The following is a 27,776-nucleotide window of genomic DNA, read 5'->3' on the forward strand; positions in this document are numbered from 1 at the left end:
CAGTTTTATTCTTTTATACCTTGCTGTCCAGTTTTCTAAGCACCATTTCTTGAGGAGACTTTGTTTTTCCCATTGCATATTCTTTTCTCCCTTGTGGAAGGATTAATTGACCATATAATTGTGGTTTTATTTCTGGATTTTCTATTTTGTTCTCCCGATCTATGTGTCTATTTTTGTGCCAGTACCATACTGTTTTGATTACTACAGCTTTGTAATAGATCTTGAAATATGAAATTGTGATAACTCCAGTTTTGTTCTTCTTTTTCAAGATTGCTTTGGCTACTCAGTGTCTTTTGTGGTTCCATACAACTTTTAGGATTGTTTGTTCTAGTTTTGTGAAAAATGCTGTTGGTATTTTGACAAGGATTGCATGCAATGTGTAGATTGCTTTGGGTAGTACAGACATTACAACAATATTTGTTCTTCCAATCCATGAACATGGAATGTCTTTCAATTTCTTTGTGTTGTCTTCAGTATCATTCATCAGTGTTTTATTAGTTTTCAGAGTATAGGTCTTTCATCTCTTTGGTTAAGTTTATTCCTAGGTATCTTCTTATTTTTGGTATAATTGTAAATGTTTTCTTAATTTCTCTTTCTGCTGCTTCATTATTGGTGTATACAAATGAAACAGATTTCTCTACATTGATTTTGTATCCTGCGACTTACTAAATTCATATATTGGTTCTAGCAGTTTTTTGGTGGAGTCTTTTAGGTTTTCTATACAGAGTATCATGCCATCTGCAATAGTGAAAGTTTTACTTCTTCCTTACCAAGTTAGATGCTTTTTATTTCTTTTTGTTGTCTGATTGCTATGGCTAGGACTTCCAGTACTATATGGAGTAAAAGTGGTGAGAGTGGACATCTGTGTCTTCTTTCTGACATTGGGGGAAAAACCCTCAGTTTTTCCCCCTCTAAGGATTATGTTAGTTATGGGTTTTTCATATATGGCCTTTATTATGTTGAGGTATGTTCCCTATAAGCCTACTTTGTTGAGGATTTTCATTGTGAATGAATGTTGTACTTTGTCAAATGTTTTTTTGGCTTTTATTGAAATGATCATATTGTTCTTATCTTTTCTCTTATTGATATGATGTATCACGTTGATTGATATACAAATATTGAACCACACTTGTAGGAATAAATCCCACTTAAGCGTGGTGGATGATTACTTAAATGTATTATTGGATTTGTTTTGCTAGGATTTTGTTGAGGATTTTTGCATCTATGATCGTCAGGAGTATTGACCTGTAGTTCTCTTTTGTAGTGGTGTCTTTACCTGGTTTTGGTATCAGGGTTGTACTGCACTCATAGAATGAATTTGGAAGTTTTTCTTCCTTTTCTATTTTTTTAAATAGTTGGAGAAGAATAGGTACTAGCTCTTCTTTGAATGTTTGGTAGAATTCACCTGTGAAGCCATCTAGTCCTGGACTTTTGTTTGTTGAGGGTTTTTTTTTTTTAACTGATTCACTTCTTTGCTGGTTATCATTCTGTTCAAATTTTCTATTTCTTTCTGCTTCAGTTTTGGTAGGTCATATGTTTCTAGGAATTCATCCATTTCTTCTAGGTTGTCTCATTTGTTGGCTTATAGTTTTTCACAATATCCTCTTACAATTATTTATATTTCTGTGGTGTTGGCTACTATTAGTACTCTCTTGTTAGTAATTTTGTTTACTTGAGTCCTGTCTTTTTTTTTATGAGTCTGGATAGAAGTTTATCAATTCTGCTGATCTTTTCAAAGAACCAGCTCATGGTTTCATTGACCTGTTCTATTGTTTTTTGTTTGTTTGTTTCTGTATCATTTATTTCTGCTCTACTCTTTATTATTTCCTTCCTTTTGCTGGGTTTGGGTTTTGTTCGTTGCTGTTTTTTCTACCTCCATTAGATGTAATGTTAGACTCTTTATTTGAGATTTTTGTTCCTTCTTGAGGTAGGACTGTATTACTCTAAACTTCCCTCTTAGAATCACTTTTGCTGCATCCCAAAGATTTTGGACTGCTGTGTTTTCATTTTCATTTGTTTCCATGTAATTTTTTATTCCTTTTTTGATTTCTTGGTTGACCTATTCATTGTTTAGTAGCATGTTATTTAACCTCCATGTATTTATGCTCTTTCCAGATTTTTTTCTTGTGGTTAATGTCTAGTTTCATGGCATCATGTACAGAAAAGATGCATGGTATAACTTTGATCTTTTTCACTTTGTTGACACTTATTTTGTGGCCTACTATGTGATCTGTTCTGGAGAATTTTCCATGTGCTCTTGAAAAGAATGTGTATTCCACATTCTTTAGGGTGGGATGTTCTGACTACATCTGTTAAATCTGTCTGGTCCAGTGTATCATTCATGGCCACTTTTTCCTTGTCAATTTTTTGCCTAGATGATCTACCTGTTGATGTAAGTGGGATGTTAAGGTCCCCTATTATTATTATATTATTAGTGATTTGTTCCTTTATGTTTGTTTTTATCTATTTTTTGTATTTTGGTGTTCTGTGTTGGGTGCATAAATATTTACAGTTGTTACATCTTCTTTTTGGATTGTCCCCTTTACTATTATAAGTGTCATTCGTTGTCTCTTGTTACAGTATTTGTTTTAAAGTTTACTTTGTCTGGTATAAGTACTGGTATCCTGGCTCTCTTTTGACATCCATTTACATGACCAAGTTTCTCCACCCCCCCACTTTTGATCTGCAGGTGTCTTTTGGTCTGAGATGCATCTCTTGCAGGCAGCATATAGATGGGTTTTGTTTTTTTTTTTAATCCATTCTGTCACCCCATGTCTTTTAATTGGAACATATAGTCCAGCGACATTCATAGTCACTATTGAAAGATACGCATTTATTGCCATTTTGTTACTTGTTTTATGGTTGTTTTTGTAGTTTTTCTCTTATACTTTTTTCTCTTTCTCTCTTTCATGGTTTGCTGGCTTTCTTTAGTGATATACTTGGATTCCTTTCTCTTTATTCTTTGCATGTCTATTACTGGTTTTTGATTTGTGGTTACCGTTTGGTTTGTATATAACACCTTCTGTATATAGCAGTCTATATGAAGTTGATGTCACTTAAGTTTGAACTCATTCTTTACTCCTCTCCTCCCCACATTTTAAGTGTATGGTGTTACATTTTATCTTTTTATTTTGTGAATCCCTTGACTTATTTACACATATACTTATTTTTACTGCTTCTGTGTTTACTACTTTTTATACTCTTATTTATCATCTTTCCTTTCCACCAAAGGAATTCTCTCTAACATTTCTTGTAGATTTAGTTTAGTCATATGAACTCCTTTAGTTTTTATTTGTTTAAGAAACACTTTATCTCTACTTCTATTCTGAATGATAGCCTTGCTAGAAGAGTATTCTGGGCTGCAGATTTTTCTGTTTCAGCACTTTAAATATATCATTTCCACTCCCATCTGGCATGCAAAATTTCTGATGAAAAATCTGCTGATAGCCTTAGGGGTTTCCCCTTGTATGTAATTGTTTTCTTCTCTTTCTGCTTTTAATGTTTTTTCTGTATCACTACTTTTTGCCATTTTAATTACTATGTGTCTTGGTGTGGACCTCTTTGGGTTGATTTTGTTGGAGGATCTCTGTGCCTCCTAGATGTGGATATCTGTGCCTCCTAGATGTGGATATCTGTTCCCTTCCCCAGATTAGGAAAGTCTGCAGCTATTATTTCTTCAAAGAATTTCTTCTGCCCCCTTTTCTCGCTCTTCTTCTGTAATGCGAATGTTACTACACTCGATGGGATCACTGAGTTCCCTAAATTATTCTCATTTTGCATAATTCTTTTTTCTCTCTTTTGTTCAGCTTGATTACTTTCTATTACTCTGTCTTCTAAGTGATTAATTTGTTCCTCTGCTTCCTGTAGCCTGCTCTTTTTTCTATCGAGTGTATATTTATTTTTGTTTTTAATTTTTGTTAATGTTTGTTTATTTTTGAAGGAAAGAGACAGAGCATGAGTGGGGGGAGGGGCAGAGAGAGAGGGAAACACAATCCAAAACGGGCTCCAGGCTCTGAGCTATCAGTGCAGAGCCCAATGCAGGGCTCAAACTCACAAACCATGGGATCATGACCTGAGCTGAAGTTGGTCGCTTAACCAACTGAGCTACCCAGGCGCCCCTAATCGAGTGTATTATTAATTTCATTTATTGTGTTCTTCATCTCTTATTGGTTCTTTTTTATCTCTTTGTTAAGGGTCTCACTGATGTTTTCCACTCTTTTCTCAAGTTCAGTATTTTTGTGATCATTACTTTAAATTCTCTATCAGTCATATTACTTACATCTGTTTTGTTTAGATCTCTTGATGTGGTTTTGTTCTGTTCTTTCATTTTGGACGTATTCCCCTGTCTCCTCAATTTGTCTAACCGTCTGTATCTCTGTAGGTAGGTAGGAAAGTCAGCTCTGTCTCCCGCTCTTGAAGGTAATGGCCCTATGAAGAAGAGGTCTTGTAGTGCCCTTTGTTTTGTGTCCCCTGCGGGACCTGGCACTTCAGGGGGTGTCTGCTATGTGTGTTGCACGTGCCCTGCTAGTGTGTCCTGGCCGCTTTTCTCTTCAGTCTAGTAGTCTGCAGTGGCTCTTCTTGCCTGTCGTGGGCAGCATTTGGTCCCTGGCCAGGGTGGTGTGTGCAGCTTTACCAAAGGGCGTGCTGGTCTGCTTGTGACATGAGACCTGCTACTGCAGCCAGGCCTGGGGCTACACGGGCCAGGTGTGCGCTTTTAACAAGGGGTGCCTCAGCAGCCTCTGCTGCACCCGGACCGACCGATGCCCCACAAAATGCAGGCCGGAGGGGACACAGTTTTGGCCATGTCTAGGCGGGTCTTCTGGGGGGAGGGGATGTGCTGCTCTGGGACTGAGGCAAGGGTGATTGCAAAGGGCAGATCTGCTGAAGCGGGATGGAGTGTGGTGTAAGCAAATTAGGTAGTGTCTGCACTGTGCTGGTTCCGCAGGTGGCTGGCTGTTTATGCTGAGGCGGGTGGCGAGGAAGTGGCACCTGCTAGCTCCTGTGTTTCTGGAGGGTGTCCCTGGGATACCCGCCTCTGGGAACATGCTCTGAGATGAGTAAATACCTGTGCCTGCTGTACACCCCAGGCACTTTTCAAACTTCTACTTTTTTGCTGGGTCTCCATGGGCTGTTTGTCATGCTGTCTCTTTAAGCCTGGGGGGCTCAGCTTCCAAATGCCCCCTGGGCTCTCCCAGAGCAGCCCTCTGATTTTTTAAATTCCAAGCTTTAGGACTCACTGGTCATAAGAAATGGTGACATTTGCCCCCTTTTGCATTCAAAGCCAAATGTTTTGGTGATGTATGTTCCGGTGCACAGGTTTGGGCACCCTGAGTAATTGTCTGTTTATCTCTCCTCTCCGTGCCCCCAGGCTGACTCCTGGCCACAGACAGCTGGGGCCCTTTTAGCTCCCCTGCTGTGTCTTTGCCCTTCGGACCCTCTTGGATGTGGCCTCTTTTCTACCTTTAGTTGTAGAGTTTGTTCTGCCAGTCTTTGGGTTGGATTCTGGGTTGTATTTATGCTGATGTGAGTGTTATCTAGTTGTAGCCAAGGGAGGAGGTGAGCTTAGCGTCTCCTACTCTGCCGTCCTCCCAGCTTCCTTCTACAACATGTGGTTTTTATGTTACAGTTTTTATTCTTCAAGTCTTATAATATTTTGTTAAATTTATTTCTAAGCATTTCATTTCTTGTGCGATTGTAAGTGGTATAATTTTTTTAAATCTCTTTTAAATTAATGGCTGCTACTATATAGAAATGCAATTGGTTTTTGTGTTTTGACCTTGCATACTGTGACATTGCCGAATTTAGTCATCAGTTTTGGTGGCTAGTTTTAGGATTTCTTTGGATTGTCTGTATGCTCAGTCACCTACGAATTAAGTTATATGCCTTCATTTTTAACATTTATGCCTTTTATTTATTTTATTGCCTATTTCACTGGCTAGGATCTCTAAAAGAAGGTTGAATGAAAAGTGGTGAAACCAAACATCCTTTATTTCACCCTGAACATGGGAAGAAAGGGTTTGAAATTTCATCATTTTTTCTGATGTTATTTGTAGATTGTTTCATAGATGCCCCTTATCACATTGAGAAAATTTCTTTCTATTTCTAGTTTGAAAAAGGTTTTAAAGTCATGAATAGGTATTAAATTTTGTCAAATGCTTGGTTTTTCTTTTTTTCATCTTTTGAGATGATCACATAATTTCCTCCTTTATCTTTTATGTGGTAAATTATACTTACTGCTTCTTTCAACAGTAAACCAGTCTTGTTTCCCTGGGGCAAATTGCACTATGTCATGATTTATCTTATGTCTTATTGAATATTTTTAATTGAAATTTAGTATTTCCCCAGTTATGATTGTAGGCAATAAACCATAGTAATATTAACAATACTTGTGACATATTCACCAGTAAAAATGAGATATTTTCATATCTTATTACTGTTAATCATATCTTGAATATTGTTTACACTCACTATGGCACCAAAAAGATGGTGGTTACTAGGCCCTCTGCTATATCATATTACTCAGTTAAAAAAACAGTACCTTTTATTAAAATATCATAGGTATTTTTTATATCTGCTAACTGGGTTTCAGTAAAAGTTATTTTTTTGTAATACTCTGTATTTTTATTTTATACATTTAAAAATGTTATCCTGTGAAGGCGTTCCTAGGCTTCATCAAAGAGGTTCAAGGCACCAAAGTTTAAGAATTCCTGAACTCGGGCTAGAAATGTCAAAGTCTTCATTTTAAAGCATTTGGGACTAGACGGGACCACCTAGAGAGTGTACATAGAGAAGATTAGGAAGTGGAGGACAGAATCCTATGCAGTGGAAATGAAATTTGAAAATTATGTATTTGCCTTGTCCTCAACATCTGGTATAGTTTTCTTCCTTTAAATTTTTTTTATGGTAAAATACATATACCATAAAATTTACCAACTTAACCGTTTTTAAGTGTACAGTTTAATGGTATTAAGTGCATTTATTTATATTGCTGTGCAAACATCATCCCCATCCATCTCCAGAACTCTTTCAACTTGCAAAACTGAGACTCTATACCCATTAAATAGTAACTCCCCATTCCTTCCTTCTTCAGCCTCCAGTATAGTTTTCAATTATTTCTAAGAATAAACAAGATAAACTAGTACAAAGGTGACACAATCAAATAACCAAAACTGTCCATTTTTACCCTTGCCCTGTCGACATCTGGCTACATTACTTTGTTTCATTTGGATTTGGGGATTGGATCCTAACTCTCATTTTATATAGTTGTGTTTTCTTCTAGATTCAAATCACCTACAAACTGTTATTGTTGGTGGTAATGGTGGTGGTGGTGTGGTGTATTGGGTCATCGATATGTTGGTAAATAGGGCTGAAGAAATGCCCCAGGGCCGGCTCTCTCACTGTGCTGAGATCCTTTGTAATGAGAATCACAGAAGCTTGAAGCACTCACAAAGGCCAACACTCCTAAATTGGCTTGGGGGAATGCCCCCAGGACTGCTGGCCTCCCAGGCTGGTATCACCAGCTCCAGTGAAAGAAGAAGCCACAGCTTGCTTGAAGGCAGTGTAATAATTTTATTCTCTTCATGTCCCTGGAGGCACTTTGCACAGTGCCTGGCCTATGCTTGATGTTCAGAATCATGATCTTTAAGTCAAAATGAATTAAATACAGACTAGGGACTGTAACTATTAGCTCTTTGGAAAAGCATGTTAACTTTCTCAAATTTATCTTGTATTTCCTTATAGCAATAATACTCAAAACTCTTAAAACAAGAGGATTTGTGTACTAGTCCCTAGAAATAACAAAAGAACAGTGAAACTGCATTTTACTCTGTATCCAGTCTTTTTTTTAATGTTTATTTAATTATTTTGACAGAGAGAGAGAGAGCAGGCAAGGGGCAGAAAGAGAATCCCAGGCAGGGTGATCCTTGAGCTCGACTTGGGGCTTGATCCCACAAACCATGAGATCATGACCTGATTCAAAATCAAGAGCTCGATGACTGACTGAGCCATGCAGGCACCCCTACTCTGTCGCCAGTCTTGAATGAAGAAGGGCGTCATGGAGAAAGTGAATGGTGGTAGAATTTAACTTGGTAGGTCAAGAAGATGAAAAAATATATAAAACTGGTAGGATTCAAGAGGTTGCCAAGAACATATCCTCTACCACGCTAAATGTGTTGAAGGGACAGTCAGGGCCTTTGCCCTCGAGCCAGCTACTGGAAATCTCCCTGTAAGTAAGATGCTGGCCCCTTAATAAGTCCTCTCTGAATATGATTATTTAAATGGTTCCTTATGGGCTTCCTTAATCTCATTCCTCAAGTTATAAGAGACCTTGTAAAATAGCCTGCTATTGTCCAGATTTGCCATATTTTTGACACTATGGCTACATATTCCTTTAAAAAATTTAATAGGTATATTTAGAAATATTTACCCAATAATTAGTGAGTATATATGGTTGATTCTTGTTATCGGTGGTAGTTATGGTCTATAATGTCCTAACAGCTCTTTTTTTCCATTTAAAAAATATAGATCGAAATAAAATTGACATACAATATTATATTAGGTTTCAGGTATGCAACATATTGATTTGACAATTTTATACATTACTCACTGATCACCACGAAAGTGTTGTCACCATCTGTCACCATAAAATGTTATTGATTATATTCCCTATGCTGTACTTTTCATCTCTATGACTTATTTATGTTATAACTGGAAGTTTTTACCTATGAAAACCCTGTATCTATTTTGCCCCTACCCACCTACCCTCAACAACACTTAATTAGTGAATACTGGAGTCATTGGTCCAGAGAGAAATACAAGGATAAGTTCCTGTAAGCCTCTGATCTGACATTTTTATCGTGATCAGAGGCTTACAATGATCAACAATACATAACCTTATTTTATGTGTATTCTTTTTAAAGACACCTTATTTAATGTAAACTGTTGACTCATTAACACTAAGCTCAATGCCAAAAGCACTCTAACTCATACCTGAGTGAAGCTTGTCTCATGCATGTGTTTTCTCCATAAGGCACATGACAGCTTTCTTGTACTTAGAGACTCCACACAGTACTTTGGCACTATGGTCAGAGGCCATGTTAGAGAGAAGGATCACCCTCAAAATGCACAAAAATACAAAAATGTGACACTAAATAGATTGTGAAAAGGACACTTCTTGAGAGTATGCGAGCTGAAACAAAAAGGCAAGGTGTCACCTTGTTCGATCTCAGTTGAGAACATGCACATTGGGAAATTCCCATTTTTCACTGCTATGTGAGTATCCATAAATGAATGCAAAAGCACCGTAAGTATTGAATTTGGCATTCCAAATAAAATTTTAGTGAGTAGGTGAATTCACAAATATGAAATCTACAAATAATTAAGATCAACTATGTTTTTCTTAAGCACACAAGAATTTACAAATATTGAGCACGTTCCAGGCAAAAAAAAAAAAAAAAAAAAAAAGGCACCAAAAACCAAACAACTAATCTCAACTATCAAGGGATCATGTTCACCAATTATATTATGTGTCTACAGTATAATTAAAGTATAAGCTATCCTTTCCCCCAAAAAACTTAGAAAATACTTAGAACTAAATAGTAATGAAAATAATATGGTTCAAAATGTGGGGGATATAGGTAAAAAAGTGGGTATAGAGAATTTTATAGTTTTAAATGCTTTTATCAAAAAAAGAAGAAAGTGAAATTTAATGAGCTAAGGATAAAATTTAAGTTAGAAAAGGAACAACAGAATTAATCTAAATAAAATAAAAGCAATGAGATAACAAAAGCAGAAACTTAAAAACAGAAAATAAATATACCATCATTTTAGATCAATATAGCCAAAAATTAATAGGCACAACTTTGGTGAAAGTGATCATGAAAAAGGTAATACAAACTCTTAGGAATGAAAAGTGCTCATAATACAATACAACAGACTTAGGTAGAGAATAATATATTTACATTTTGCCCATAAAGTTTAAACATATACAAAATGGATATACTCCTTAAGGAGAAATAGAAAACCTAAATAGTCCTATAATTAAAAAAAAATCCATCAGGGGACTCCTGGGTAGCTTAGTTGGTTAAGCGTCTGACTCTTGGTTTCTTCTCAGGTCATGATCGCACAGGTTTGTGGGTTTGAGCCCTGGGTAGAGCTCCACCCTGACAGTGTGGGGCATACTTGGGATTTTCTCTCCTTTACTCTCTGCCCCTTCCCCATTCATGTTTGCTCTCTCTCTCTCTCTCTCTCTCTCTCTCTCTCAAAATAAATAAATAAACTTAAAAAAAATTCCATCAGTAATCAACAGCCTTCCTAGGATAAAAACATTTTGTAATGATTTTATGAGAGTTCCATCAAACTCTAAGGAACAGATTATTTTAGTCTTACACAAAGTCTTCAAAACAATGGGAAAAATAAACAATAGGAAAAAAATTTCCAACTCATTTTATAATATTAAATAACCTGTAAAAAAATATTACATAACCAGGGCACCTGGGTGGCTCAGTAGGTTAAGTGTCTGATGTTGGCTCAGTTCATGATCTCATGGTTCAGGAGTTCAAGCCCTGCATCAGGCTGTGTGCTGACAGCTCAGAGCCTGGAGCCTGCTTCAGATTCTGTGTCTCCCTCTCTCTCTGGCCCTCCCCCACTTGTGCTCTGTCTCTCTCTCTCTGTCTCTCAAAAATAAATGAACATTAAAAAAAGTTTTAAAAATATTACATAACCTTTATAACAGCAATAACCAAATCTAGACAAAGAATAAATAAAATTAAATTAAATGCCTATAAGTAAATAAATAAAACACTAATCCACTTTATTTCCCCTTTAGAAAATTAGAGTGCTATTTACCTTTACTTCTTATAGCTGCTAAAACTCCTTCTCTACTTTAGAGTTCACTAGTATGGGCAGTGATTTTGCCTGCAAAATTTCTGACTTCCCTGGTTTTAATCCACTAGGGAACTTGAACTCACTGGGAGTAGGCACATTATTTCCTACAATTTCTGTATCTACCTCACCCATTTTATTCTATCCTTTTCAAATGGAGATAATTTTCCCTGAAAAGGCAAAAGTAAAACAGAAACCATGCTCTATATATTTTTTTGTTATCCATTAACATTACACCGTCATTCTTAAGTTAATGCCTGGAATTATTATTATTATTATTATTATTATTAATAACCCATAACTTAATAAATTCCAAAGTGTGATCACATACTTGGCAGGGAATAGTTGTTGCAATTTAGCAAAGAAATATCCTGGATAAAACTTGAACCAAAACCAAGTAGGACAGATGGTTTCATTCATTTATTCAACAGCTATTTATTGATCATCTGTTATATGTCAGGAATTATGCTAGGCACTATGGACAAAAAGTTATATGGTTCTGACCTAGGAGAGCTCAAAATTTAGGAGGTGAGAAGGGTGGGGGAAATGGGGATTTGGAGAGATGGGATAATCATTAGGCATTTTATTTCATTTCATTTCATTTCATTTCATTTCATTTCATTTCATTTCATTTCATTTCATTTTTTATTTTTTGAGAGACAGAGAGAGAGAGAGCATGAGCTGGGGAGGGGCAGAGTGAGAGGAAGAGAATCTTAAGCAGGCTGAACACTGAGCCTGGAGCCCGACACGGGGCTCCATCTCATGACTGGGAGATCATGACCTAAGCCAAAATCAAGAGTTGGATGCTTAACTGACTGAGCCACCCAGGCACCCCCTATTAGGCATTTTAATACTAGAAAAGAGGTGATTGTCAGGAGTCAGAATGAACCATGAAAAAGGATTTATTTTCCTTCTCTGATAGTGTTATTGAACTAGTAGAGCAGGGAGTACTATACAGGGAGTAAATGTCTCTTGACTTTAACAAAACACTCTAGGGGCACCTGGGCGGCTCATTTGGTTGAATGGCCAACTTTAGCTCAGGTCATGGTCTTGTGGTTTGTGAGCCCCCCATAGGGCTCTGTGCTGACAGCTCAGAGCCTGGAACCTGCTTTGAATTCTGTGTCTCCCTCTCTCTCTGTCCCTTCCCTGCTCTGTTTCTCTCTCTCTCTCTCTCTCTCTCTCTCTCTCTCTCTCTCTGTCTCTCTCTCTCTCTCTCTCAAAAATAATAAACAAACGTTAAATAAAGTTAACAAAACACCATAGTTTGTTACCCAATATGGCACCTCAGTTACATATTCTGGTGAGCAAAACTGGAAAACATGGACTGAATGATCCCACAGTGAGGTAAAACTTATAATTGGTTGCATTTCAAAAGGGTGATTAATAACTAGGTATTAACATGGAAGGATATCTTTCATGGTGCCATGGGGCTCTGTACATGACTTTGTCCTCTTCAATAAATCTAGTGAAGATATGGAAGGTATGCTCATTGAATCTACCAAAGACAAAAATGGGAGGGAGAGTGAGGGCATGCAATGATACTTAGCTTTAAACCCATCCAAAAGAGTTGGAATAATATACTTAAAGCAGATGAAATATTATGCAGAAGAAAAAAAACACATAAAAATTTGATTGCATAGTATAGGAAGGAGAAGTCTTGAATAAGCAATGATTCCTATGACAAAATCCAGTAGGTTTAGTTGACCACAAGCTCAATTTTAGCCAGTGATTGTATGGCTTGTAAAAAGTTAATACATTTGTATGCTACACTAGAAAAGTATACCATGAAAATATGGTTGTACATACTGCTAATTATTTGTTTAGTGTTTGTTCTGCTAGATTGTGAAATATTTAAATTTAGGGATTGTAAATTGTTTATTTACATATTCCCAGGATTTAGCTCGGTTCTTGGAATATACTGAATGTTGAGGAAATAACTGTTGAATGACTAATGAATAATAATTATGTGTAGAGACTGCCCTAAACATTTTAATGTAATTACCTCATTTTATCCTCCCAATGTACCTATTGAAGGAAGTATTATTATTTTCACTTCATAGATGAGGCCTCAAAAGTGGTTTATGAAATAGGGAGCCCAGAGAAGCAAAATACACAAAAACTTTCAAAATCTCAACATAGAAAATAGTTTCAAACTTGTCTTTTCAGGGCTTTTTCAAGACACAAGAAACTTGTCCAAGGTCACATGCCTGTGAGTGGCAGAACCGAGAGTTGAGTCCCTGAAGTTTAGCTCTTAAGGTTCGGTTCTTAACCTTTCTGCTTTACTGTAGTGTCTACATAATAATATGCGATTGGACTGCACAGCTTAGAGCATACGGTCCAAGGGTTAATGGGGATTCTCGTCCTTCCCTTCTTCCTTTTTCCCTCCTCTTTTCTTCCCTCATTTTGCTTACCCTTTTATCAAAAAGATTTAAATGGGCTTATAAAAATAAATGTAACAAAATGAAAAAAAAAGCAGAAATTCCAACTAAGAGAAAATAAGGGTAGATAAATAAGTTGAAGCCATGATAAGGTTAGTACACAAAACACTTATAGTGAGGTCGCATCTCCGTGAAATTCTTTGTGACTCCCTGACTATATTTATAGCCCCTTTCTTTCACCTTCTAGTGCATTTGTCTACATGGTGCATTTGGCACTTTATAATGGACTTCTAATAATTTTGTGGGTATAACTTACCCCCTCAGTAAGACTGTATACATCTTGAGGTAAGGGCCTGGTCATATTATCTTTAATATTCTTTTGCCCGCAAAAAGAATGCTACATTTATAGTAGATTCTGTAGAAGCAACTACTGAATTAAAAGAACTTTCTGTTATTGGGGTTAGTGCCTACTTCTGGACTTTTCCCAAATCCTTGTTTCCTTTCTTTCTTTTTCTGCCTTTCTGGAACCCCACAGTGCTCCTGCAAAAAGCAATGCTCTTTATATTTCGACCCTAATACTTTGACCTACCACTTATGTGTCTGTTGCCACCTGTAGCTTGTGATCTATTTTTTGTGTTCATATTCCACTCTGACATTATTTGTGTTCATATTCCACTCTGAAGTTAGTTCCTAGTAAATCATAGAATTCACTATATAAATATGGGAAGGAAGGAAAGAGGAAAAGTGGAGAGGAAGGATTCTTTTTTTCCTTTTGTCCATTTGCTTGCTCATCATCACCAGAAAGATGGTAGGAGAAAACACTTCAGTGACAAAACTGCATCTGGAAAGAGTTGTAATGAGGGGGAAATGGTTGAAATTACTGTCATCATGAGATTTTGGAACTTGAGTCTTTTGCTTTCCCATGTCCCATTTCTGTATTTCTATGAATGAAGAGCCTAGCAATTAAGAGGACGAAACCGTACTATTTGGATTCAAATGCTAGCACCACTATTGCATAGCTGTACGACCTTGGGCAGGGCATTGATTTCTCTGTGCCCCAACCTCATCATATATAAAAATGGGTTTAATAAAAATACCAACCTCATAGTGCTGTAGTATGAATTAACTAAGTATGTGTAACCAGAAATAATTTAGGATGGTGCCTGACACATATCTAGTACTGTGGAAGTGTTTGTTATTATTGTGATCCCTGTTTTTGAAAGATTGAATTTCTTGTCTTGTAAGTTTGGAATGCCAGCTACTACAAAGCATCATTTTCCCTGCTAGTACTGGAAGACTCCAGGACTCGCTTTCAGCCAGGGCATTTGGTACTTCCTAGAGCAACGCTGGCTACAAAAAGCAATGCTCGTAGAAGATAATGAAGTACCGTATGATTGCAAAGTCAAGAATGTCTAGCCCCCAGAAACACCCAAAGAAACTTGGTTTCTATTTGTCCTACGCTCGAGAGCATAACTGGCATGACACAGGCAAAGGTCCAACTAATGGGTGGCCCAGTGCAGGGAGAGGAGATCCTGGGGACGGGAGCATGTCCCACAGAACACCCTGACTCAGCTGTGATGTTACTGACAGCTGGACTTAGGAGCTGTCTCCAGGATGTGAATCCAAGTTCAGAAATATTTTAAATTAAAAGAGATCGAGCAGAGGCAACTGAAGCCATGCTTCATTTTTATTCTTATCACAACAGCTTAACTTGGTGTAGTCTTTTGAAGTTTGCAAATAGTCTTTCCAATACATTCTCTAATGATCTACCCCCTTAGCCTTGCTGCTCAAGCTACTCACCTGTGAGGAATAAAGGCCAGATATCTTCATTAAAAGTTCATAACATTAAAGTAAGTATTAAGGGGAAGATACAAATGCACTTATTACCTCCAAAGTCATTTCCAATCTTTCTCCTCCTACAGTTTTTCTTAAAGAGATAGCACCCTGAGTCTAGAAGTAGAGAAACAAATTTGGGCAAATGGGATTAGTGAAAGGGTCATCTCTGCAGTCATCTAGGTAAGAAGAGGAGTAGTGACAGGAGAAACCTGGCTCAAATGTTTTAATTTGCCTATACACCCTCAGCCTGTACAGAAGGTCATGGCAGATACAACTCCTCCAATCCTATGGTTTGCTGCTTCAACTCCATCCAAACTCTTGATTGGAATCCGGTTCAGATTCCCACTTGCCCAAACTGCCCAGCTGTGCTCAATCCAGATAATCTGAGTGGGAGGTGGTAGTTGAGGGGCAAATATTTATTGAGCTCCTTATAATATGAATTACGTGAATGTGCTAATCTGTACAAATGAACTAGGTTCAGGGTTAGAGACTCAAAGAAATTAATCAAAGGTATTCCTGCCTTCAAGGAGCTCACCACTTAATGAGATAGACTTACATAAAACTATCAGGGCTAGACTGCGGGGTGTCTAATAGGAGACATATTAAATAAAACGAGCTATGAGCGCACAGAAGAAAGTGGTCATTTTTTATGGCGAAGACAAATGCCCTGGAATACAATATCTCATTTAATCCTGTGAAATCCTTAATGTGGAAACTGATTATCTTCATTTGAGAGATGGAATAAGTAACTGAACCTGAGGCCAGTTGCCCAAAGTTATGCAGGAAATAAGACAGCAAACTTAGATTAGAACTCAGGTCTCCAGAAGCTAACGCTTGTATTCTGTTCAACATGTTTTGCTGATTATCGTAATGTGATTAGGGACCTGAAACTCCCCTTGTAGGACTCCTGGGCCCCCACATATTCCATGGGGAGCCAATACCCTGTCCGTAGATGGGTCAGGGCCTACCCTGATGTTATGGTGAGCAGTGTAACATCTCAGTGGACTAGTACAGGTGGATTACCAAAGGCTATGTGAGGGAAATATGTATCCATAATTGGAACATACCTGATGAGAAAGAGGCAGAGAATCCCAGAAATCAGCCCAGGAGTGGGCTCCACTTCCTGCTCTTACACAGCGCTTCTGTATCCGCAACCCCTGGGGAAACCCCCAGCACAGCGGCAGCCTGGGAAGTGATTTTTCTCAGGAACAAAGGCGTACTGCTGAACTGTGACTGTTCCAGAACCATAGTTCTGCAGACTCTTTATTTGCAACACTCACCTTGGGAAGCTAATGCTTCTAAATGATGCCGAGGCAAGCTGCCAGTTGTTTTTGCTTATCATTAATATGTGCTTCTGATCTGGTTGCCATGGTTACAGGAAACTCCAGAGTTGGCTTACACTCAAATCAAGGGTCCCATCTTTTATCCAGGGTGAATGTGGAACTCTGATCCAGCATTCCAGTCTGGTCCCATCCAAACGGGGGCCCACATCCCTGTGTGCTGTAGCATACAAGGGCAGGCGTTTGGGTGAGGCATCCTTATTATTACTTTTTAATGCTTTATGGGGTGCTTTTATAATTAAAAATGCTACCACTCCCTGAAAGGAAAGCAGGATATTTACTCCTAATAGGAGCTTGGGACCTGCCTCAGGTAAGGGCCATTTACCTCCAATGAGCACATTCCCTCTAAAGGGAAAAGGTGTTCTTTGCATTCCTCCCCCAAACTAATCAGAATTCAACAGAATCACTCTCCTTCATCCCTACATAGTGGGGGATCCCAAGTATCATGATTGGTCTCGACTTTGTCTACCACTACCCAAGGCAGAATCACCAGCCGCCTGTGAAATTACTTCCCATGTTGGCGGGATGACCTTTGGAGCTGCCAGTCTTCAGGAAAGTGCCTGGGGAAGCCTCAGCCCATTCCCCCGACCCGTTGCCTAACTGCCTCTGCCTGTGATAAATGAGGCACTCAGAGGCACCAGCTAACATCCTGTGAGCCTTAAGAGAGGCATATACTTTACGCATCCACAATCAGCTTCCCCCTTCGCCCCTCTGCTCAACCCGCTCACACAGGAAGTTGAAAGTCATTGGTAGGACCACTAATGTATTCCCTGCCCCCTTTCAAATCTGTCCTTGACATTAATTTTTCACCACTTGCGTCTGCACACAAGTGCTGGGTAGCACAGGTAAAGGGGCCAGTTAGAATGGTTCCCGTCCCAGGACCTACCATTGGCTTTTTGGTCACAATAAAAAAAATGCTCTTTCTCATCATACATATTATTCTGATTCATACTGTTTGCAGTGGCTTCATTTTGTTCTTTCTGGAAAGGATTACAGAGAATTCTTTTACTCTGGGTCTTTAAAATAGGAACCCTTTATTCGGCTCCCCTAAAACCCAGGCAGCAGGCAGCGCTGGCAGTCCCCCAGAGCAAATAATGACTCGGTATTTCAATATTCATTCTGAGCACTGTCTATTCCCCCGGGCGGCCAGGCACATGGCCCTCTGGAAATCAAACAGCAATAAAATCCAGTTTGAGCTGGTCAACGTGAAGACATTTCAGGGAATTTGGGTTTGTTTTTTCTACAAGCATAAATCTGACCACACCACTGTCTGTAGCTTCTCCTCGAGGACAACAAGTAAAGTTGCCTATTCAGGGAGGGATCTGACTTACGAAAAAGGGTTCAAATTAACTATGTGCTTGCTTGATAACCAAAATGTTCCCCATAGCCAGAGTCCCCTAAAGGATACCTAAGGAGGAAAGAATAGGTAACAATTCTTATTCGCTTGCAATTGGTGTACTGGCTTCAGCTGGAGAAAGTTTAATTTAGTGCTTGTGTGGGTGGGCATGTGCAAATTTGCAGAATAACTCACATTAACTGTTTATTTACTTGTCCTTTGGAATTTGGCATGCAGCCTGGCAGCGAGTCACTAGCCAACACTTAGCAAAAGTGGAGAATAAGGAAAGTTTATTTTAGACAACCCTACTGCCTCTTTCTCCTTCGTTCCACATCTGCGGCTTCCTTTCCCCCAGACACCCTGAACTATTGTGTTCTCTCTCTCTCTCTCAAAATTTTCTCTGGAAAGAATCTGAATAACTCATTCATTCTAAGTTATGAAACATCATCCCAGTAGGACAATAATGTCCTTATTATTCAGCAGTATTAGAAAATGAGTCATCAATAAAATATATACATAAATAAAATTTCCAGATAAATGAAAATTATATGTGTTAAGTGCCAATTAAAAGAATTAATTGGCTTGGATAGAAGCATTTAAAAATGCATTGTGTGTATCCCCGTCTTCATATGCTGAGGATATTAGAAATAATAATTGACCAATTGTGCCGCATTTTACACATTACACAGTGCTTTCACATACATTTCCTCATTGATTTTGACAGTTTTTAAAGGAAGACATTGGGCTCATGTTCATAGTGTGGGGATCATTGTTTCAAGTACAAGTTACTATAGTATAATTTATACCACACTGTGATATGATGATGTATTTCATGCCCATTCATGGGTCAGCATCAGTTGCCTCTTGTTAAGGTCCTCATTTGTTTGCAATGCTTTCTGGGTCTTTGTGTCTCCCACCTCTGCAGAGACACCTCCTATTTCTCATTGCTGGAGAAGCTGTATCTAGCAGTTGGAGCCATCCAACCTGGCTTACTCGTCCCCCTTCAACTAACTGCTTCTAACCTCTTGTGGGCTGGGACGCCAGATGATTAGCCTATTAGAAAAGTGTCTTCAAGTAAGAGCAAACAATCTATCCATTTTTGTCAGCTTGGCTTTCAGAGTGATTTTATTTGCAAGACTGAGAGCTTTGAAATTCTCCTCTCTCACCACATTTTTTGAGACCACGACCCTATTCTGGTTTTTATATACTTCCTTATGCAGACTGGATCTCATTGTGAGCCAAGCCTATGACACTCTCATTAGGATCCCCACCTCTCTTCACTTCTGGGCAAGTCCAGTGATGAGGTTCCTCTGATCCTGCCCTTAGGCTGCTGAACGTTCCCAGAGAAATTTCGGAAAACACGTTGAACGGCACATCAAAATTTTAAAACTTTGTAAAAGTAATATATTATTTATAGACATGTGAAAGATAAATTTTGAAATGGTCTCTTTCCCAATAAAGGAAAGAAATCACTAACCACCTATGATCCTGTTCTCGAAAACGAGCTCTGTTTGCCAGTTTTTTTCCCCCTTCCAGTCCTTTCTCTATGCGTGTATGTACACACCCATGCGTGCTTGTGTGCATTTAGGTAACACTTTTAATCCTGCATTCTTCTTTTTTCACATATGTGTATATCATTAGCATGTTCTCTTGTCATTGTATACCTTTTACAGCCATCATATTTAATGATTTAGCAATATTTTGTCAAGTGGTTATAATCACAAATATTTTCAATGTTCATCATAATTCTATTATTATATATTCAATTTCTTTCCTTTATTATGGTTTGTGAAATTGTAAGTAATGGTGCAAAAAAAACCCTTTTATACGTATACATTTTCTCTTATTAGGATTATTTCCTAATTAATTCCTAGAGTTAGAATTGCTGATCAAATGGCAAGAGCATTTAAAAAACATGAAGTCTCTATAATCTGAAATCTTTCCTTCTTCATTTCAATTTTTGCCTTTTCCTATTAAATATGCTCACTAATCGAGCATTTATCTTGTGTCTACTTTGTGTCGGGTGCTGGCGAGACCAAGAGGAATAACACATGGTCCCTAGCCTCAAGGGATCCTCAGTTCAAAGTGATTCTGTGATTGGTGCCACAGTGAGGTATTTTCTTGGTTTCTGGTGACACAGAGAATGACTAACTCTTGACAGAGGAGACCAGATGTTTGCATTAAATTTTGAAGAGCGAGAAGCAATTCACCAGGCAAAGGCACAGGTCCCCGAGAAGCATGTTGTGCTCAGAAAACTGCAAGCACTTCATTTTCATTTGAACTTAGTGGGGGACGAATAAAATAAGAACACCTGCTACAATTTATCGCAAGCTAGGTATCGAGTACTCGCTAAATGTTTCATAGACATCATCTCCATCAGTCTTCACAACAACCTGTGATGTCGGTATTATTAGCCCCCTTTTTGCAGAGAAAGATTACTTAGTCACTGAATACTGATAAGCGGTGGAATGTGTATTTGAACCCACATCCACCTGACGAGACAGCCAGTGTCTCTAATCATCATGTTTCACTCTCAGCTGGATGCAAAGGAGAGCATTATGGGAGATGAGGTAAGGAGAGACCGGCTCACAGAGGTCTTTATACTTATGCTAAAAGAGTATGGCTTTTTATTTTTCATGGAGCTGGACTGGTTACTCCCTCTTGTGTGCTCATGTCAGACCTATATACCCTTTTCTGCTTGTTTGTGGTGTTTGTTTGCAAGTATGTATATCCCATTAACCTGAGATCCTCGGGTGGAAAGCCTATGTCTTATTTATCATTGTCTCCTCAGTAACTAGCTCAGTGCCTAGCAAAGTGCAGAGATGAAATCAATGTGAACGAATGATTGCATGGATGTGGGAATTTTTAAGTTTGATCACCGATATGCTGCTGCAGCAGGCTCTTTCTGGCTTGTGGTTACCAATCATTACATTTTCAGGAATTATGTGAACTTGTTAAACACAACAGTTACTAAAAGTTAAAGTATATAAATTTACAACTAAATGCATTATATTACAACAAAAGAAATTGTCAAAACTGAAACTTTTTCATTATTTTACAGTATTTTACTATTTTTTAATGGTTATTTATTTATTTTGAGATAGCGTGCGCGCCCACACAAGTGGGGGTAGGGGCAGAGAGGGAGGGAGAGAGAATCTTAAGCAGACTATGCGCTGTCAGCACAGAGCCCAGAGGGCTTGATCTCATGGGCCACGAGATCATGACTGGAGCCGAAGTCAAGAGTCGGACGTTTAACCAAGTGAGTCACCCAGGTGCTCCTACAGTAGTTTACTATTATATATGCTATATAATAGTAGTTTACTATTATATATGCTATATAATAGTAGTTTACTATTATATATGCTATATAATAGTAGTTTACTATTATATATGCTATATAATAGTAGTTTACTATTATATATGCTATATAATAGTAGTTTACTATTATATATGCTATATAATAGTAGTTTACTATTATATATGCTATATAATAGTAGTTTACTATTATATATGCTATATAATAGTAGTTTACTATTATATATGCTATATAATAGTAGTTTACTATTATATATGCTATATAATAGTAGTTTACTATTATATATGCTATATAATAGTAGTTTACTATTATATATGCTATATAATAGTAGTTTACTATTATATATGCTATATAATAGTAGTTTACTATTATATATGCTACAGTAGTTTACTATTATATATGCTGTTGAGGTTATTTATCTATTGCCTCTGAGTGGAAATATTCTATAATGGTGAGCTTCTCTTCCAACTCTACATTCACACTGGTAACTTAAAATTGACCATAGCTCTGACCTCCTCTTCTCTTTTGAAACTCCTCTTTAGCTTTTGTGATATTCACTGTGTCGATGTCCCTCTTTTACTATTCTTCTTTCCTTTGCTTGTTCCTCTCTATCTTCCTGTCTTTTAGAAGTTCTTTCTTCGACCCTCTTAAATTGTACTTTTTGTGATTTCACCTGCTTCTCCGTAGAACTGACTTTCATTTATATCTCCAACCTGAGCTTCACTTTTTGACTCTGAATGCATTCTCCTTTCCAACTATCTGCTGGTATCCTGACCTAGGTATTCTAGGATAAGTCTCAAACTGCACCCATGACATTCCTGAGACAGCCCGCCTGCCCCTGCCCACTCCCCCATGGCCATTCTAATTTCCATGATTGTATTGATGGCAACTCCTTCATTTTTACTTAGTTACCTGGGCTTGAATACCTACAGCTGTCTTTGTTTCCTTCCTCTCATTTCCCCTGACATTTTCCTTAAAATCTTCACCTGATAGTAATCTACCTTAAGTTCTCCTTTCTACTAAATGTTGTACAGTTGGGTTAGCTAGACCACATTTTGCTTTGTACTTCATTTATTTATGCCCTTGTCTTTTATTTCTTAGAGAGTGAGTCTTGTAAAAGGCAGGAACTAATTTTTAGGCTTCTTGGTATTCCTTAGAGCATCTAGTAATATTATATATAGTAAATGCTTTATCTTTATTCATTGAACTTAATTGAGTGAAAGCCTGAGGGAGCTCTCTTATGATTAAATTGTATGGACTTTATGAATATATTTTGGTGCCTTATTTTTTGACTGATTTCCAGTTCTCTGCTAAAGCTTGCATGATTGAGATTGACAGATAAATAACTTCAAAGTTAGAGTTTGTAAGTACAGTAGGCTGAATAATGCCCTCCCCCAAAGACGTTTACATCGTAATCCCCAGAACCTATGAATATGTTATCTTACGTGGAAAAAGAGCCTTGACAGATGTGATGTTAAGGATCTTGAGATGGGGAGATTATCCCCACACTGGATTATCAGTGCATCCAATATAATTACAAGAATCCTTATAAGGGGGGGGGAGGAGAGTGAGGGTCAGAGAAGGAGATATGATGACAGAAGTAAAAGTTGGGGTAATGTGGAGCCAGGAGCCAAGGAAAGCAGGAATCTTCTAGAAGCTGCAAAAGACAAGGAGATGGATTCTCCCCTAGAGTCTCCAGAAGGAATTCAGATTGGCTGACATCTTGATTTTAATATGCAGAGAGTAATTTTGCACTTGAGACCTCAAGTACTGTAAGATAGTAGAGTTGTGTGGTTTTAAGCCTCTATGTTTGTGGTAATTCCTTATGGTAGCAGAAGGAAATTGATACAGGGGATTTTGCTGGAATGTACATTTTAATATTAGGCAAAGCAAGGAATCAATTCTTTAATGTTTATTTCTGAGAGAGACAGAGACAGAGTGTGAGTGGAGGAGGGCAGAGAGAGAGGGAGATCCAGACTCCGAAGCAGGCTCCAGGCTCTGAGCTGTCAGCACAGAGCCCGATGCAGGGCCCGAGCTCACAAACTGCAAGCTCATGACCTGAGCTGAAGTCGGACACTTAACCAGCTGAGACACCCAGGCGCCCCAGGAATCAATTCTTAATTGTGGAATTTCAATTATCTGTAAGCTAGTTGGAGGGGGTAGGCTTTGGCTGATACATCGAGAGGTTATGAGGCTAGTTGGCCCCATGACAAATGAGTCCTAGTGAAGTGTCCAGGGCAGAAAGTATTCAAGTGTACACATGATGTTCAGATCTGGAAAACACTCGTCTTAACCCCAGGAGTCAAATTAGCCCTCAGAGAATGAGAAATCCAGGAGCCACAAGCTTCCCAGATAGGGCTCTTTACTGTAGAGATGGAGACAGCAGAGACAAAGTGTGTGAAGTTAGCCTACAGTGCAGCTCCCCCATGACCGTTCTGGGAGCAGAGCCCAGGTTGCTTCAGCCCTCGCCAGCATTCTCTCTCTCTTCTTCACCTGAGCCACCATTGGTGAAAAGTTTCACCTTCCATTCTTTAACTGGATTTGAGCTAATGTGACCGGGTAAAGTAGTTATCTTTTGCTGTGTAACACATTACCTCAAAACCTAGTGACTCAAAACACGTTTATTTGTTCTCACCATCCCGTCAGTCAAGAGCTCAGAGGTGGCCTGACCGATTGTGTCTGGCTCATAGTCTCCCACGTTGTAGTTGGGGTGTTGGCTGGGTTTGCAGTCATCTGAGCGTTGAATGGGGCTGGACTATGCACTTCGATGTTGAAGTTAGTACTGGCTGTTGGTGTAAGGCCTCTGTTCTTTCCAGAGTCTGCTCGAGTATCCTCATAACATGGTGGCAAGCTTCTCCTAGATCATGAAATCCAAGAGAGAGCAACAGGTAAAAGCCTTCCATTTTATAGTGTAGACTCAGAATTTGTCTAGCATGACTTCCATTGTATTTGACTTAATTAGTAGTGATTCACTAAATCTGGCCTGCATTCAAGGGGTGGAGGATTGGATTCCACCTTTTGGAAGAAGAGTGTTAAAGAATTTTTGGACATATTTTAAGACCACTGCATCACGCCTTAAAAACATGATAGCTTAAGCAATTATCAACAAATATATATGACATTTTGCAAGTCATGATGTAATTTTATATACACTATCTCAATTAAACCTCACAAATGCTTTGTAAATAAGGTGTTATTATTATTACCCCAATTTTATAGAGAAGGAAAGTGAGATTTAGAGACTCGAAGAAGCTTACCAAATCTAATCTTTGTGGCTTCAAAACTAGTCTAGTGCTCTGTTTCATCCTCTCTTTTGACTTTTTGTTTCCCAGTACCAGTGTCCCTAGGAAACAAACACAAGAAGGATATAGAACATGTCCCGGTTTTTCTACATACTTTTGTAGCTAATTAAGAAGAAGCATGCATCAAAATGTAATACTTTCAATGAATGGATCAACATAATTTTGATATTCAGTCCACTTCCCACCTTTACCTTATCTTGTTCTCCTGCCCTTCAGTGAACAGATGTTCCAGTGAGATGGTCATGCAGAATCTTGCAACAGCTTTCAACTACTGGAGACAAGGAGTATGCTTATTAACAGGGCACCGAGGCTTCCTCCCCCACTGCACAGATGTGCCTGGTGAGAAATAGATATTATCGCCATTTTAATTCGCGTGGTCACCTGCCTCTCCTTAAAGTCCAGTGACTCTATCAAGGGTGAAGAAAGGAAAAGCAATGATTATTGATCATCTGATACATCCCAGATCTGGTGCTAGTTACTGTACGTAGTAGTGAGCTCCTTGAGGGTGAGACTTACTTACTTCCATCGATTCCTTCTCATGTCCCAAATTCTAAACAGTGGTGTTCTATTGGGCTTGTTCTATGTATTTCTTTTCTTTATGTGTGCTAACTCGTGGGTGATCTCATGGCCTCAAGCCTCTCTTGGCTTTACATGCCATCCCTATCCTGAAGGCTCCCACATTTATATCAGCAGCTCTCATCTCTCCCCACAAGTCCATGTGCACATACCCAGATGCCTACTGGATAGCTCTGTTTGGTGTCTTCAGCCTAACCTATACAAAACAGAACTGTTGATTTCCTTCCCCTTACCAATCACAGTGAGTCATGCTAATGTTCATCCACTTGCTCTGACTGTAGTCCTCTCACACCTGTATCCAATACGTCAGAAAATTCTATTAGTTTTATCTTCAAAATCTACCTCAGGTCTTGTCACTTCTCAACACATCTGTCACTGCTCCCTAGTCCTAGTCCTTGTCCTCTCTCCTAACCTGTCCTAGCTTCACCTGCCTCTGTTCTCATCTGCTCCCTTCAAGTCTATTCTCCATGCAACTCCATAGTGATCCCTTGGCGATATAAATCCCTATCTTGTCATTCTCCTGGTCAAGACCCTCTGGTGGCTTCTCACAACTCTCAGAACTTATTCTGGTGTTTCTAAGACCCTGCCACACTCACCCTTGCCCACTTCCCTTCAGCTGCAGGGGCAGCCAAGCTTTTGCTTGAACATGGCAAGCATGCTCCCACAATAAGGCACACATCTCCTCTCTTCTGTGCTGGGATGCTCTTCCATGAGATAGCTACTCGGCTTGCTCATTTATTTCTGCTTATTCCAGTTTCTGCTTACATGTCCTCTCCTCAGAGAGATCTTCCCTGGCCACTCTATTTAGAGAAGGCCTACACCTCCCCACTCAGTCTCTGCCCCCTTAGCTCTGTTTTTCTTTATAGCATGGATTAATTGTGCTATAAACACATTGGACATATGTGTTGGGTCGTGTGTTTTTTCACCTATATCCTTCAACAGAACATAAACTGTTCTATTTTATTCATGAGGCTAACAGTAGGTACTCAGTATGCATTTTCAGAATGAATGAGTGAGTGAATGAATGAATGGATTCATCTTTATGTCCTCGGTATCTAATTACAAATCTGGAACATAAGAGCTGCTTAATAAGGTCTACTTGAGTTATCTCAGTTAATTTTACTTAACTAACTTGAGATGTAAATAATTTTCTCATTTTGTAGAGATATTATAATATTGGCCTAAGGGCACCCAGCTGAGCAGAAATTTGATTCCTGGTCTCTTCAACTTTAGAACCTCTGTCATTTCCACTTTCCCCTAGGGTTTCCGTTTCCTTATGCTGCCTCGGAGGTCTTGGAATGGCTCAGATGACAATGCATTGTATTTGTATGATAAAGGTTAGGGGAACTCTGATGTGTGTGATCTGGGTCTCCACAGTAACCCAGAAAGACACTCTTGGCATATTGCAAGTACCATGTCTTCTCACCAGTGAGGGCAACAGCATTCTTGCCCCCTCCCTCCTCTAAGAGCTGTTCCAGAGTGTGTTCTGTGAGTTTTTCCTGGGCAATCGTGTGTTCTGTGAGTTTTTCCTGGGCAATCAACAAAACACCCAAAAATAGTGGTCGGAGGCCAAGTCTAGAAAGCTTCAGAGCCCATATCCTGTGGCAGTTCTCCTTAGGTCTCCGAAGAAAAGATGGTAGAGACACAGAGTCAATGTTAAATGACACTCTGCCTTACCATATGTGCCTATTTCAAAATCCTTAGGAAACTGTGGGTGGGAACAACTGTGGTTCTTCATATTTATAGGAAGTGTTAGTGAGCCAAATCGGTTACTCTTCCAAAGGTCTTCATGTCCATAAGCCTTGCAAATCAGGAAATTTAGGGTAGCAATCATTTCCTTTGTAGCTATTGCTTTCAAGGCTACTCAACCTCAAGGGCTAGTTTCTCCATAAAACTACCTTTAGTTTACTGCTGCCCTAAATAATCAATCCATCACTGGCTTCTGGTTTTCTGTTTTGTCCTTCAATTATAAAGCTTTTCCATGCTGTTCATGACTCTTTAATGGGTGCATGGCTTGGCTCCCTAACAGGATTATTAGCTCCTTGAGGGCAGGGACCAGAGCACACATCCCTCTGTTGTCCCAGAGCCCTTTCCTTCCCCTTCCTTAGTCACTGTAACCAATGAAGAAGCCCATCTCTGTGGGGGTTCCTGAGACAGTCCAGGCCAAGGTAAAGGGTGCATTAGGAGACTTCCTACCCCACTCTCATATATCCCATCTCAACCAGGTTTTGTATTCTAGAATTTATTGTGCTACATTGACACGTGAATGACCTGCCTGGAGGGAGCTCTGGGCACTTGCCCATTTAGCCATAATCTTCCCTGAAGGCATACTACGTGGGTCACATCAGGAGTCTCCCTTGTGCTTTGGTTTCCTGCTCAATAGTCCATTTTCCCACTGGGACAGAATCTCCTTCCTGAAGCCTAGTGCATAATCCATGGCCAGGCTGGCCTCAGTCCTCCACATCACCCAACTTCTGAATGGGATTCTGAATTGACAGAGCTGGTTTGCTTCTACCCAATTGAATGTAATAGGACCTCTAGCTGGATTCCCCTGCCACTGGGCCCATCCACTGCTTTGGTTCTATAGTATCCTGCATTTTTGAACACTGGCGTTGAGACAGCAAACTCAGGCCTCAGTCCTGGTTTCCATTTCCCACCTTTCTCCTTGACCTGTGTGACTTGGTTCCTTGTATGCCTTTCATCTGAGCTCACAATTATGACCGCAATGAAGCACATCCTCAGTATGCTAAGAATAAAGAACATGCATTTCACTCTCCAATCTTTTCCTATAACAAGAAATACTGGTAATAG

General features: G+C 39.0%; 1 protein-coding gene and 1 long non-coding RNA gene across 12 annotated transcripts in view; one reads left to right on the top strand and one right to left on the bottom strand.

The window, feature by feature from the left end:
* LOC125146765 (uncharacterized) overlaps positions 1-27,776 on the top strand; it is a 325,550-nt gene that overhangs the window by 18,574 nt on the left and 279,200 nt on the right. For 7 of the 11 annotated variants that reach the window (XR_007144876.1, XR_007144875.1, XR_007144877.1 and 4 more), the window contains exon 2: positions 24,606-24,728. The exons of 1 other annotated variant lie outside the window; for it this stretch is intronic. Coding sequence is in view for 2 of the 10 variants with exons in the window: in XM_047823560.1 (XP_047679516.1) it covers positions 24,606-24,728 (123 nt within the window). In the remaining 8 variants the exon portion in view is untranslated. Of the gene's footprint in view, positions 1-13,047; positions 13,138-23,903; positions 23,976-24,605; positions 24,729-27,776 lie in introns of all 11 variants that reach the window. 3 more of the 11 variants (XR_007144880.1, XR_007144881.1, XR_007144882.1) reach the window with 3 other exon arrangements.
* Positions 23,774-24,658, bottom strand: LOC125146769 (uncharacterized). Its single transcript, XR_007144890.1, has 3 exons — positions 24,581-24,658; positions 24,345-24,430; positions 23,774-23,944 (listed from the first exon to the last, which is right to left on the bottom strand). It is a non-coding gene; the product is annotated as an uncharacterized LOC125146769 (long non-coding RNA).

This window comes from Prionailurus viverrinus, chromosome D1, assembly GCF_022837055.1.
Source record: "Prionailurus viverrinus isolate Anna chromosome D1, UM_Priviv_1.0, whole genome shotgun sequence".
Lineage (NCBI taxonomy): Eukaryota > Metazoa > Chordata > Mammalia > Carnivora > Felidae > Prionailurus > Prionailurus viverrinus.